The 13,603-nt window shown below is 35.2% G+C and overlaps 1 protein-coding gene across 1 annotated transcript in view; it reads right to left on the bottom strand.

Annotated features, from left to right (window-relative positions):
• LOC106717263 (ras-associated and pleckstrin homology domains-containing protein 1) overlaps window positions 1-9,447 on the bottom strand; it is a 34,138-nt gene extending 24,691 nt beyond the window's left edge. The window contains exon 1 of the mRNA XM_045686281.1: window positions 9,033-9,447. Within this exon, the coding sequence (XP_045542237.1) occupies window positions 9,033-9,047 (15 nt within the window). The 5' untranslated portion in view covers window positions 9,048-9,447. The remainder of the gene's footprint in view (window positions 1-9,032) is intronic.
• Between the last annotated feature and the right edge of the window lie 4,156 nt (window positions 9,448-13,603).

Genomic DNA, 13,603 nt, shown 5'->3' with positions numbered 1-13,603 from the left:
CGTACGTAAGTATTGAAAGTGTTAAGTTTTTTTTTATTTGATACTGAAATATGAAGAAGTACATCGGAAAAAAAGATGGGTTCCTTGAAAGGAGACATTATTAAGTGTGGAGTGACGACTGGATTGCGAAAACTTGATACGTTGACACCATGTAGCTTGGGATAATAACAGAGAGATGATATTTTAACGAAAAAATGTAAGCAGAGTACATTATGTAGTATATAACAGTTCAATATACAATGTCGTGCCAGAACTAAGAAAAATTTATTCAAATGCAGTTTTCCAATTCGGAGAATGAATCTTATAGCGCCGTTTTATACAATGGAATCTATTGGTTCTTCGAAATATAAAACCTTTTTTTTATTTCAAAACCAAGTGAAAATCAGTCGTTTTTTTTAAAAGTAAGAAAGTAGTAGGAACTACTAGTTGTGAAAAATCTTTAGCGTAATCTGCTACAGGATATTTGTACAGGAAATGAGCGTTGTAACATTACAGTATTTCTTCCAGCACAATTAGCTTTCATATTTATATTATATAAAAACAAATGTAGTCAGTTTTTTTTTGCTATAGGTAGGCTAGGAATAGTGGTTGATAAATATGAGATAGTATTGATTGTTTCAGAAAAAAACTGAGATAACATTTAATTTCATTGAGGTTATAACAGTGGCAACCCACCATAAATTCGCATGTATACGTATCGATTATACTCGCAACCAAAGCCGTGGAGAGGCAACAAGCGTGTAATCGTGCCGACCCTCGCCCCCCACAGAGGGCGCAGCATGAGTCATATGTTAACACCGCGTAATGACTCTGACACACTCGATTCATCATGCAAGAATTTCGTATATTAGCTTAATTACAACAACTCAAACTGTAACTCAAAGGTGTAGACAGACTACAGACTTCCATTTGAAACGATCCTAATACATTTCACCTCTTACACATTCATATATCGACGCCTGCATATTCCTCAATCTATATATGTAAAAGAAAGTCGTGTTAGTTACACTATTTATAACTCAAGAACGGCTGAATCGATTTGACTGAAAATTGGTGGGCAGGCAGCTTAGAACCAGGAAAAGGACATAGGATAATTTTTACCCCGTTTTCTATTTTAAATTCCGCGCGGACGGAGTCGAGGGTAAAAGCTAGTATGTAATAAATCGGTATATATCTGTTTATCACAACCACTAAACTAATAAAATTACTACTGACTTATCTATATAATTAATAAAATTGGCGTGTCTATATGCACCTTTAAAAAAATAATAAAAAAAATTTGGTCTGAAACGGCTGGATCGGTTTTGAACGATCTTGGACTAGACGTTAGCTGATGTACACGGCTGTTGCTTAGGATACTTTTAATTACTCTGACGAAGTTGTGTGAAACTGCTAATTACTAAATAAATAACAACACGAGTTACACGACCTAAGAACACAGGGGCTATAGACATTTATCTCTTTAACGCACTGTATTTGTCTCACTTGATAAGAGCTTGGTGCCCGAGGTCTAATTTTAGTCCTCTTTCCCTTCCCACCCTTATCTTATTGGGATTTGGCACAAGCAAGCATGACGCATAGGAAAGGAAAATATCTTCTTTCTGTGCGTTCCCTACTCCTTGATTAAAGGTAGGCAACGCATCTGCATTTGCGGATGTCTATAAGCAACGGTAGCCTCGCTATTTCGGCGAATTCAGATGGCAGTTTGTTCATTGACCACCTTTTGATATAAAAAAAAAGAATACATTAATTCTTTGCTCTTTAAAGTTACAGCGTAATGTTTAGTTGCCTATAAAATTCCTAAATAATTGGACTATCTTCTGTAAAAAGATTATTCTAATCCGATTTACAGTTTCTGATTAGTACGTTCAAACAAACTCTTAAACTTTATTATTTAAAACAAGGGGGAGTTCGCCCGTCTGTTCGAACGCGATAAGCTCAAAACTACTCAATACATTTTCTTATTGCTTTCAAGAATAGACGGAGTGGATTCCGGAAAATGTTGTCGAAATTGCTGTTTTCATTGATAAAGTGAAATATAAAATGGTGTAGATACGCTGTTTTAAGTTACGTTTAGATTAATTTATTAAAACAAACATAAATTATTTCTATTTTACTTTCAAATCAGATTTAAAGGGCGAGAACAAAACTGGCAAATCCAATTTACAAAAGGCTAAACACGCATACAGCAATATTACCAACAGAGGGCGACATCTGTTGACAAATTTGATTAACCTCAACTAGATGGAATCGACAAGACACCGATAGATGGCGTTGTCTTCCCCCTCACTCAGTCTGCTGGCTCTTGATTTAATTTTATTTTTTATTTTTTTATTACTTTAACTACATCTCTACATTGCATTATATGATACTAGTTTTTTTAACGTCGTATGAAAAACAAATGAGAGGCCACCTAAATTCATGAAATAGCGAAGCGACCGCTGCCCTTAGACATCCGCAGTTTTACATACGTTGCCTACTTCCAATCGACTTCCAATCGAAAGAGAATATTTCCCCTTCCTATTCATTCCCTCCTACGTCAAATCCACTTTCCCATCCCATCCCATCCTTTTCTTATAAGAATTGAAGCTTCCACTTGACGCCTGTCATCTGTGTGGTCGTAGTATTTTACCGGTTGAACCGACCAAGTGGTGCAACAGATGTTGTTGGCGTCTACCACTGTTAAATGTTATAATAACTCTATACATAAGTAAGAACAGACTGTATTTGTTAGGTGACAAAGACCAAATTAAAGTTGTTTCCTAATTTTTACATCGTTAATAAATTTTATAATAAATCTAAGTAAATTTATAAAAGAAGAATGCTTTCTGTGCGACAAGAAGGCGAGGCAGTCTAATAGGCAGGCATTATAATAATGAAATATGTAACATTTTATTTTATATAAAGTACATTCTAGACGTATTTTTAATAATCAGCTTATCGACAGAAAACATAGTTAGAAAAGAGATTGCATAAAATGGCAAGCTTCAGTGGAAAATACCAGGAAATAATACTTTAGGGCTCCTTCCCAGAATATCGGAGAGCGCAACATTGCGAGAATAACCAGCTAATAGAACGTCTAGGTACCTATATATGCATTTATTACGCGATACGGGTTATTCTACATTTGCATGTCTAAATTGAACGAATATAAATATATAATATATCTTATAAATCAACGAACAGCTCAGACAGAAGTTTCAGTAAGTAAATAGTCAAGAACTAAGAAAGAATTTTACAAAATACATCCTTGATTTTACTAATATACTCTTACTAATGTTATAAATGTCAATGTTTAGATGGATGGATGGATGTTTGTTTGTAGGTATCTCCGGAACGGCTCAACGGATCTTGATGAAATTTGGCACAGATGTAAAACATAATCTGGAAGAACAAAAAGGCTACTTATAATGTTTTTTTTTTAATTCCGCGCGGACGTAGTCGCAGGCGACAGCTAGTAAATTAATATAGAAAATACTTGATAATTTACAAAAACATGTTGTAATACAAAAATGAGAATCTTCTTTTGGGCTTTCTGAAAAAATTCTTTCATCTGTTTGAATCGTAATATCTTAGTAACGGAGGCTTTTAGAAAAATGTGCGTAAAGTTTTTTATTTTATTTTATGATTTAAAATATCTTTGTTAGTAATTTTGCTTATAACGAGTAATAAATTAAGGTATTTGTAATTTATTATAACAATAAAATAAACCTTATTGTTTCTACGTAGGTAAATATTGTACTAACCTTTCTGTTACTGATTACGTTAAATTGAAGAAAGAAATATAGAGCGTCCCTCGGAGAATTCCATGAGATTGGAACTCTTTTTTAATCAAAGTGTGTAAATAAATCACGTTCAAACGTACGTTCGTACATACCAGTATATAAGATTAGTATATAATTTTAACGTTGCCTTACGAATTTATGGATCAATTTTGTAATTATTATTGTGTTGTTTTAACTGCCAAAAGTATTCACTTCTGACAAATAAAAATACATATTGTCATCCCGCTTATATTCCATGAAATAAACAGAGACAGCAACATTTACTTGTACGGATGTTACAGCAGAGGAAATCGACCAGAAATCACCACTAAACATCTGTGAGTATGACAATAAAAAGTAATTAAAAATGTTGAGTTTTCACAAAAGGGGTGTTTGTGTGTAATCTAATATATAAAATTTCCATGTCACAATATTAGTTACCGTACTCCTCCGAAACGGCTTTACCTATTCTTACCAAATTTTATATGCGTATTCAGTAGGTCTGAGAATCGGCTACTATTTTTCATACCCCTATTAAGTTTTTTTTAACTGCGCGGTAATCTAAAATACGGCGGGACCGATATTGACAGAAACTTTTCTGCAAGGTGGATAATGCGGAAGGTATAAATGGTATTATTTTTTTAATTCCACGTCGACTAATTCACGAACAACTAGTGAAAAATAAATCTTATTTATGTCGTCAATATCGATTGTTAAAAACCTTATCGAGATCGGTAAGAGAGTAAATAAATTGTTAAGAGGGTGACTAGCTCTGGATTGTGGTGGCAATTGAGATAGGGCACGTTCACAATAGCGCAACAATGTCATTGCGGGTCAGTATTTTTAATTAAACCATAGATCAAGTCTCTATTTAGGTCGCTGGAGTGAGATAAGTTAAAAATTAATAAAAATGGTGTAAGAACTAAGCTATCTGGTTATTTACTGAAGCACCCATAGCACAGTGGCCGTGTATTCAAATCCCGGAATTCGATTATCGTCAGGAATACAAGCTTAGTTCTTAGTAACAAGTAACATTAATAAATTTCTAATAATTGCTAAAATATTATAAGAAAAAATTTGCCTTATTTGATATATTTGTGTAGTTATACAACTGTTAAAAGGATAAAAATTATTTCTGCAGTACTTTACCTGCATTTGATAAAATCTCTCCAGTGTGTACAAATCTTTAGGAGGGCGCGGCAAGAGGGCGCCGAATGAAGGACAATCCATACTCTAAGATACAAAGAACAATAGCTAATTATGCAGCTTATAGCATTCAAATACGGCACCTCCTTTTAAAGACAAGTATCGATTTCGAATAAAGTAAAGATTAACAATAAACTAAAAAAAAAACATTAATGGTCGGCTCGCTACGTACATTGCCATGACCACACAGAAGACAGGCGTGAAGTCGACGTCGATGAGTGTGCATGCCGGGAGCCAAATATTAGTTCCCTTTACCTTCCCACCCTTTTCTTATAAGGAAAGGATGGGAAGGGATAGTGGATTTTACGCATAGGAATCGGATATATCCTTTTTCGATGCGTCCCCTCCGCCGTCGATTAAAGGAAGGCAACGCATCTACAATTGCGGATGTCTATAGGCGGAGTCGTTTCCCTATTTCGTTGTATTCAGGTGGCAGCTTAATCGTTTGCCACCGTATGTTATAAAAAAAAAACTATCTGATTTTATAAACTTGAATAAGCATTTTAGTTGCTTCAGAAATACCTTTTCAATAACCTCAACACTATAATTAAAAGATATGTCAATGGGGTAAGTAATAAACTGCAAAAAACATTGGCCCAGCTTGCACTTAGGTATCTAAACCTAACTTAACTTGTGGTAGGCTCGAGCCTACAGGTTTTATATTCGAGCTGACGACATGTTTGAAGTTTAAGCGTTAATTTATTGTTTGTTAATGCTCTGTTTTCTGAGTTGGAATGCTCACTACATTATGTCCTTTCTATTTATTTTAATATGTTCACTTTGTATATAAAACAGGCGCCTAACATCGTCTGAGACAATAAATTATAATTGCAAATACAAAACGCGAACACACATCGACTCCGAGCCACTGAACACGTCCAAGCTATGTGCTGTATGATTTAGTTATCTCTGAGGTCGAAAGATCAATTGGCGCCGGTCGCAGAATCTTTGTATTTACATAATACGTTTTTATTTATTAAACTAGATGTATCCCGCGATTCCGTCTGAGTAGAACTAAAAAAAACATACTTATGCGCTCCAGTCTGATATATCTCTATTCTTGTATATTCCAATTCCATGTTGATCCGTTAAATCAGGGATCCCCAAACTATTTTGGACAAGTGACCCCCTTTTCCAAAATGAACCGTTTCCACAGACCCCCCATGGCCAAATTATCTACTTTTATTGTTATTATTTTAAATTCTAATTTAGGTCAATAGAAGACAGAGTGAGAATTAGCAATGCTTTAAGTTCGATATCGACCCCTTTGGGAATCCCTGCGTTAAACCGTTCTGGAGTTCCGTGTTTATTATTTTTTTATTTATTATTTATTTATTTATTTATTTACAATACAATAAAAAAACCTAAAATAGAACTATGTCCCACAAAATTATATAAAATAATTTGACTGTGGGATCAAGGAATTTAATTTAAATTTAAATTGATATAATATAAAATTAGATTAGTATGATAATTAAAAATTAAATTAAATTTAAATTTATATAAAATAAAATTAGATAAGTATGATTATTAAAATTAAAATAAATTTAATGAAAGTATAATGAAATCAGTTATGGGAAAAGAAGTTATGGCAATGCATGTAATAAAAATTTTTTGAGCTTTGTTTTAAATTTACCTTTGATACTTTCATCCGTAATGAATGCAGGTAAACTATTAAATATATACGGTACACGTTTTTTAAGAGTTCGGTCTCCGTATATATTATGTACCCTGGGCACCATATATTTACCTGCAATCATTGCTCGGGTATTGTAGGTATTACATATATTTTTAAAAAAAGAAGTATGCTCACGATTGTTAACTGCAATTAAATATTTATGTTTGACACTAACAGGAAGTATTTTACATATTTTAAAAAGTTTGAATGAGTCCTGATTATATTTTGATTTTGTTTTTTTATCCACAAGTAATTTAACATATCTTAGTTGAATATTTATAACAAACATCCATCCAAATTTTAGCGTTTGTAATATTAGGCAGTATCTATCAACTATGTATTCAATAAATAATATTGTGACACATCACTTATCCGTCACGGAAGCTGACATTTTTTATCACCGGAGTAGCTATATAAGAGATTTTTTTTTACGAAATCGGATGGATACACAAAGATTCTTTATATACAAAGATAATAGTTAGGTAAATAAAGACTGTTTATTTTTTTTATATCACAATGTGGCAAACGAGCAAGCGACCGCTGTCCATAGACATTCGCAATTGCAGATGCGTCGCCTACCATTAATCGACGAAGGAGGAGACGCACAAAAAGAGAATATTTAACCTTCCTATGCATCTCCTCCATCAAATCCACCTCTCCTTCCCATCCTTTCCTTATAAGAAAAGGGGTGGGAGGGGAAGAGGACTAAAATTAGGCCTCCGGTACCACACTCATCAGATGACACGCGGAATTACTTCCACTTCACGTCTGTCTATTTTACGACTCATATTAACTCGTATAGAATTGGACTGTCGTGACACTTGATTTAATATTGTTGTCACTATTTTTTTCAAAAAGAAGGTAAGGGATGGCAATATGTATTCTCACGAGAGTCAGTGTAATGTATTTCAGGGGTAAAATTTCATCTGCTTCATCAAAACGTACAAGCTTAATGTCTATAATGTTTTCGCACGGTAATATAAGTTGGTGAATAAAATGTGAAGCCGTAGTAAGTTAACTTCAACGATAATGTTTTGTTCATGGTTCATCAAGTTCTGGTTCATGGAAAGTACTGGTCAGCCATGTAGGTACAGGTCGATGCAGCGTAGATAGGACGAATGGTTACTTAAGTAGCCAAGCAGCCTTTTAGTGTAAATTAATTGTACAAGGGACATACTTGTTTCCAAAGAGTCTAGAAAGAATATGAGACGATTATGCATCGTATAGAAAAGCGATTTCGTAGGGCTGTGCCAAACGTAAATCTTAATCTGAGATGTCATTTAATTGTTTAGGTGTGTTACTGGGGGCTTGCAGTGTCGGGAGAGGGCGCGGGTATAGCGGAGTGCTGTGGCGACCGGCTCGCCCACGCGTGCTCGATGGTGCATGTAAACACGCAAGCCCGACTAACACCACTTTTTGTATGTTACCGACAAATCTTGTACGCCGCCCATTTGTCATTCGGCTAGGCTGAAGAGACTAGCTGAAGTTGTTTCGAAATGGACGTGTTATATCTATAAAATTTCGGAAATATGCAATGGTGACTTTAATTGGAGTATTGTCATTGTCTTTCCGCGATTCTTTATTGGCTGAACAGAAAATGATAGCCAATGAAGTGTACTCTTTACAGTGATGAAAAAATGCATCATTTATGAAAGAATGTGTTCAATGTCTACGATTTGTCGGGGCAAATAACAAACCGGCGAGGTACACGATTTGCCGGTGACACCTACATAACGATCTGTTGTATTGAAAGGGTGCTTAGCGGACGCCTATATTCTTGTCTTATGTTAAAACCGTATTCAACTTAGAAAGTTTAAGTAAAGACTTGTTTAAGGAGTTCTTTTATTGTTTATGAAAATTTTATTTCATTAAGTAAAATGTACCGAATATTGGACCGAAGGCATCTTGAAGTTAAATAAGAACAGTCCTTCAACAACGTACGGAGATTGTATTCCAACTTTTCAACTTTTGTTACTCATTAAAATCAAACTTCGTTAAGAAGCTTATTTCGAGTCCCGAAAATATAAAGCAAAGAGAATTTTAATTCTTTCAACAAGAATGTAAAGTAGGTGCATTACCCACGTTACATTTATTAAAATTAATTGATTTATTTGTATAGGTACAAAACAGAAAAACCTTAACCTCATCGCAAAATACCAATAATTAAGGGATATTTAAAAGTACTACGCCTTACTCATTCAAAATAATAAAAAGACATAAAGCGGCGGCTGCGGGAGGCAAGGGGGAGCGCGGCTAAGCACAACACAAACTCGCATCTGTTGAAATAAAACTGAAAGTTGATCGCATCGCTCATACAAATTAAATTAATGTTACAAGTAATAAAGCTGAGGATTGAGGGACGCGACAGCGACAGGATGCCCTACCTGATGTGCATGCATGGCAAGGGTAGGCAGCGATGGTACTGGGGCTGCTAGGGCTGCCACTCCGCTACTCCGCGTCCGCCACCAGCCTCGCTGCCATTACACCACCCCGCACGCCCGCCCACATCCAGTCCTCAATTGCCACAATACTTTGTTACTCACACTTTTATTACCGCATCCAAAACGCTTTTAACACAAACGCTAACCTATTTTTAGTCGGTTTTGGATGATCACAGAATGAGAACCGCGTCTTGAGGCTGTATATAATACTAATTGAGAATAATGTTAATTGAAGATATAAATGTCATGCACGCCGAAGGGATAATATCGTAGAGTGATGCAAGTTCGATGTCCGCGCTTGAACTTGGCATGAGATTGTCCCGAGATGGGAGCGCACACACGACGTCCGCCCGCGGCGCTGCACTCGGCGGCACTGTCCGCCCGCGCCCACCCGCGCCGCCTCCTCACCATTACTTCGCGCCCCGCACCACCGCGCCACCACCCCCGCACGCCAACGCCGTACTATACTAATAAGGCAACATTACGTCACCTAGATCCACTAATGGAAAATCGAGTGTGTGTGTAATTGTGAATCGTCGTTTGGTTTGCATTGCATACACTTCGCTTCCGCCTAGAGTAGCACGGCCGCAGCGTGACAGCTCTGGCAGGATGTGTGGCTTGCGCTCGCGGGTCCAGTCAGGATATTTGGCGGACATTCATATTAAAACCATCAACCATTTATGGTTTAACTACTTATAGAAACATAATAACTACCTATCGATACTTGAATGCATCCCGTACAATCGGACGTACAGACTATTTATAAAGACCTACGATGTCTAGATAAGTCTAGATTTGAAGGGGGGACAAAAGAAAGGACATGTGCTTGGACAAAGAAATTCTGGTATGTCTTATCGATATGGAATGGAGAGCTCTATAGCTAAAAATTCTTAGACTTAGCCCAGCTTCCAATAAACAGTCGAGAGGTCCAAATTGAGTAAACAAATGTGAATGAATCTAATCTTATTATAGTAAGTAATAATAATAACTTTAGAGCACGCGTGTATGCGATGTGCGTTACTCATGTAAAACACCCGCTTACAATACTTTCAGCGGCAAGTAAACAATTTGCTGTCCTATAAATAACTGCATGCCAAAATGAAACATTGTCTTAGTCATATTTTAAAGTACAAAATTAGAGCATTATACTGTGGAAAAAATTTAATCTCAAAATCTGACCTAATCCATAATCTATGATTACACTTTGACTGCTTTTTAGCATTGAATAAGTTTTAATTCAGTATTTTTTGAGTATACCTTTGAAGAAAGAAAATCTTTACCACAATAAATATTGAAATAAAGTTGTTAATTTTTTTAAAAACATCTACAAATCTATTGCTTAAAATTAAAAAAGTGTACAAAGAAAAAATAACGTCGAAATAACAACATCGTTATATTAGTCAAAGAGATTCAAGTATTATACTAGTTATAGACCGGACTTTATGGACACATACCGTTATCTGTCACAAGTGTCAAACAAGACAACCGGCAGTTGATATTTTCAGCATATTATTTGGTCCGTAATGTCCATTCTGTTGATTGCTAAATGCGTTTAGCATTAATAATTGAGGAAATCACCTACGTAGAGAGTAGAGACCCTTACATCTAACACTTTATCAAACAAACTCCATTATAATAAAGGGTTGCCTTCAGTTCAAATCGATTCCTGAGCGATTTAATGCGGCGATTGAAAAAATACCACAGCGGAAGAAGGCTGTTGAGAAGGTAAATTTACATTTAAACGAGCTCAGGCGAGATCGAGCAGAAATTCAAGGGAAATGACCGCAATCTCTTATATATTATAAAATATTTACTAATCTTAATAATATATAGATGATGGATGAATTAATGTTTGTTTGAAGGTATCTCCGGAACAGCTCAACGGATTTTGATGAAATTTAATGTTATATTATTTCAGTTTAAGTCGCATTTTCTTACCTAATTCGTATGTTTTGTTTTTAGGAAAAAAAAATTGGTTGCAATTAGATTTAGGTATTTGCGTTATTAGTCTACCTGTCTGGGACTTCGTCTATGTGGAATTGAAACAAATAAACCTGTATTTGTTCACTATGCGCTATTCCAGACCGTAATCTATCTTCGCTTCGAATTTCATTAAGATTCATTCAGCCATTTTGGAATTACATTTTAACAACCGTCGATTCAAACTTTTACACCTACTTAGTTTGTTAATCTTTGATCAACTGCACCTAATGCTATATCTATGAAGTTTATAACATAATCTATGGTCATTGTCAATTGTACAAATTTGAAAGAGTTTCAGCTGTACGATGTAGAAGCGAGGCACTTATTGTGACGAGCTTTTGAGTGCAACAATGCGAATGCTTTAAAAGGAATTATTGGATTAGATACTCAAGCTGTATTTTCAAATTGCGACGTCTGCGGATATAAGTATCAATTTCGTTGATTCCAACTATATCTGCCGCATTCAGTTTAATAGATACTGAAGCAGTTCCTGTGTAAGTTTTATGGAGACGAAGAGAGCTGAATGTCTTTAGACGTGCGTGAAACTAATAAATCAATTTATATGCAGGTTCAACTTCGATCGACGTTGCTGTTAGAATTAATAATTGCGATCCTTATGCATTTTTCCACTAACGGTAGTAACCTAAACGAGTGTCTAAGTGTTAAGGACTTGTTTCGCCGTAAATAATACAATAACCGTTATTTCTGTTTGTTTCGACTGCAGCGACACATATTGCCATCCCATACGTTCTTATTAAAAAAAACAGAGACAACAATATGTCTCAGTACAAATGTCACTACAAAATACAATCTTCTAATATATAAAATTCTCGCATCACAGTTTTCGTTCCCGTACTCCTCCGAAAAGGCTTGACCGATTCTCATGAAATTTTGTGAGCATATTCAGTAGGTCTGAGAATCGGCCAACATCTATTTTTCATAAACCCCCCCCCCATTTTTTTTAACTGCGCGCGGACTGAGTCGCGGGCGACAGCTAGTAGTTTATATTATTTATAACCTATCGTATAGTTTCTTTTACTATATTAATTTCTTTCTTATATTTACTGTGTATCAAATTTGGCCGAAATTAATAATCCTTCCTTGAAATAAATTCTTAAATTATTTCTATTAAGTTGCATGGAATTGAAGTACAAAAATAATTTGATCGCCCTTTAAAGAATAGATAATTTAATTGTTGTTGGCATCTTTAGATCGGATTAATTTAAATAAATAAATAAGAAAATAAAATACAGTTTATTAACCAAAAACAAAACAAATTACACTTATCAATTAAAGAGAAAAAAATAGTTCTTGGCTAATGGGAAGGGGCTCAGCTGATACTGCTCCAGCTTGTCACTGAAGGCCGCGCTGGTTTTCAGCTTCCCCGTAATTACTTTAACAAGGTGCAGATAATTTAGTACAGTTTACAGTTTAATTTAGTACAATTTCGATCAAATTGATTAAATTTATTTTAATAAAAAACCACGAAGAAATAGTTCGATATGTTATACTTATTTCAGCCTTTGGTGTAGTAATTCTTACAAATTATAAAATTAAATGTACTTCGAATGCAGTAGACTAATGCAGCTGATGTTTGCTATTTGAATAATAGATTGATGACAGAGGAGCGGTGTGTAGTACTACCATGGTTGCGTGCTCGTAATCACATCGGAGACTATTCAACGGTCATACCAGTTTCATACGAAGACAGAACAATGTAGAACAGAAGACAATGTAGTATCGATATTATTTGAAAGCACATGCGGTTACCGAACAGTACTGTTTTTAGATTAACTTCCATAATCCTCAGTCACCTGGTCACTGAGAAAGTTACATAGTGTAGATTTCTCGTACTAAATCTACACTTATCGTAACCACTTAAGGATTCTGAGAGCGGCAGTTAGTGTCCATTAATAGCAGTATTGTGTGTACTGCTCTACTTCACTGTTCTGCGATTGTTTTGATGTATGGATGGATGGATGTTTGTTACAAGGTATCTGCAGAACGGCTTCATGGATCTGAATGAAATTTGGTATAGATTGGTAAGATTATAACTAGAAATCAAAATTATTAGATGCAAACGCTTAACTAATTTGTCGCAGGAAAAAGTTAGTATCTATCTATACATATAAAAGAAAGTCGTGTTAGTTACACTATTTATAACTCAAGAACGGCTGAATCGATTTGACTGAAAATTGGTGGGCATGTATCGTAGAACCAGGAAACGGACATAGGATAATTTTTACCCCGTTTTCTACTTTTTTCCGCGCGGACGTAGTCGCGGGTAAAAGCTAGTATAACATAAATATGATGATGTAATCGTAAATTGCACTGTTTATTTGTGCGAAATAAATAACTTGACAATAATTATAGAAAGCATCACTTTTGTTTTTTATTTTTATACTTGACGGAGTAAAAATTAAATGACCGTTGTGTTTGCAATAAAAAAAACACTAACACACTTATCATATAAAAAAATACACTGTTATTACTTTAGTTGTTATAAATAAATCGTGCAGTGGAAGTGACTC

Source organism: Papilio machaon, chromosome Z, assembly GCF_912999745.1.
Source record: "Papilio machaon chromosome Z, ilPapMach1.1, whole genome shotgun sequence".
Classification (NCBI taxonomy): Eukaryota; Metazoa; Arthropoda; class Insecta; order Lepidoptera; family Papilionidae; genus Papilio; species Papilio machaon.
This window is presented reverse-complemented; position numbering and strand designations above follow the sequence as displayed.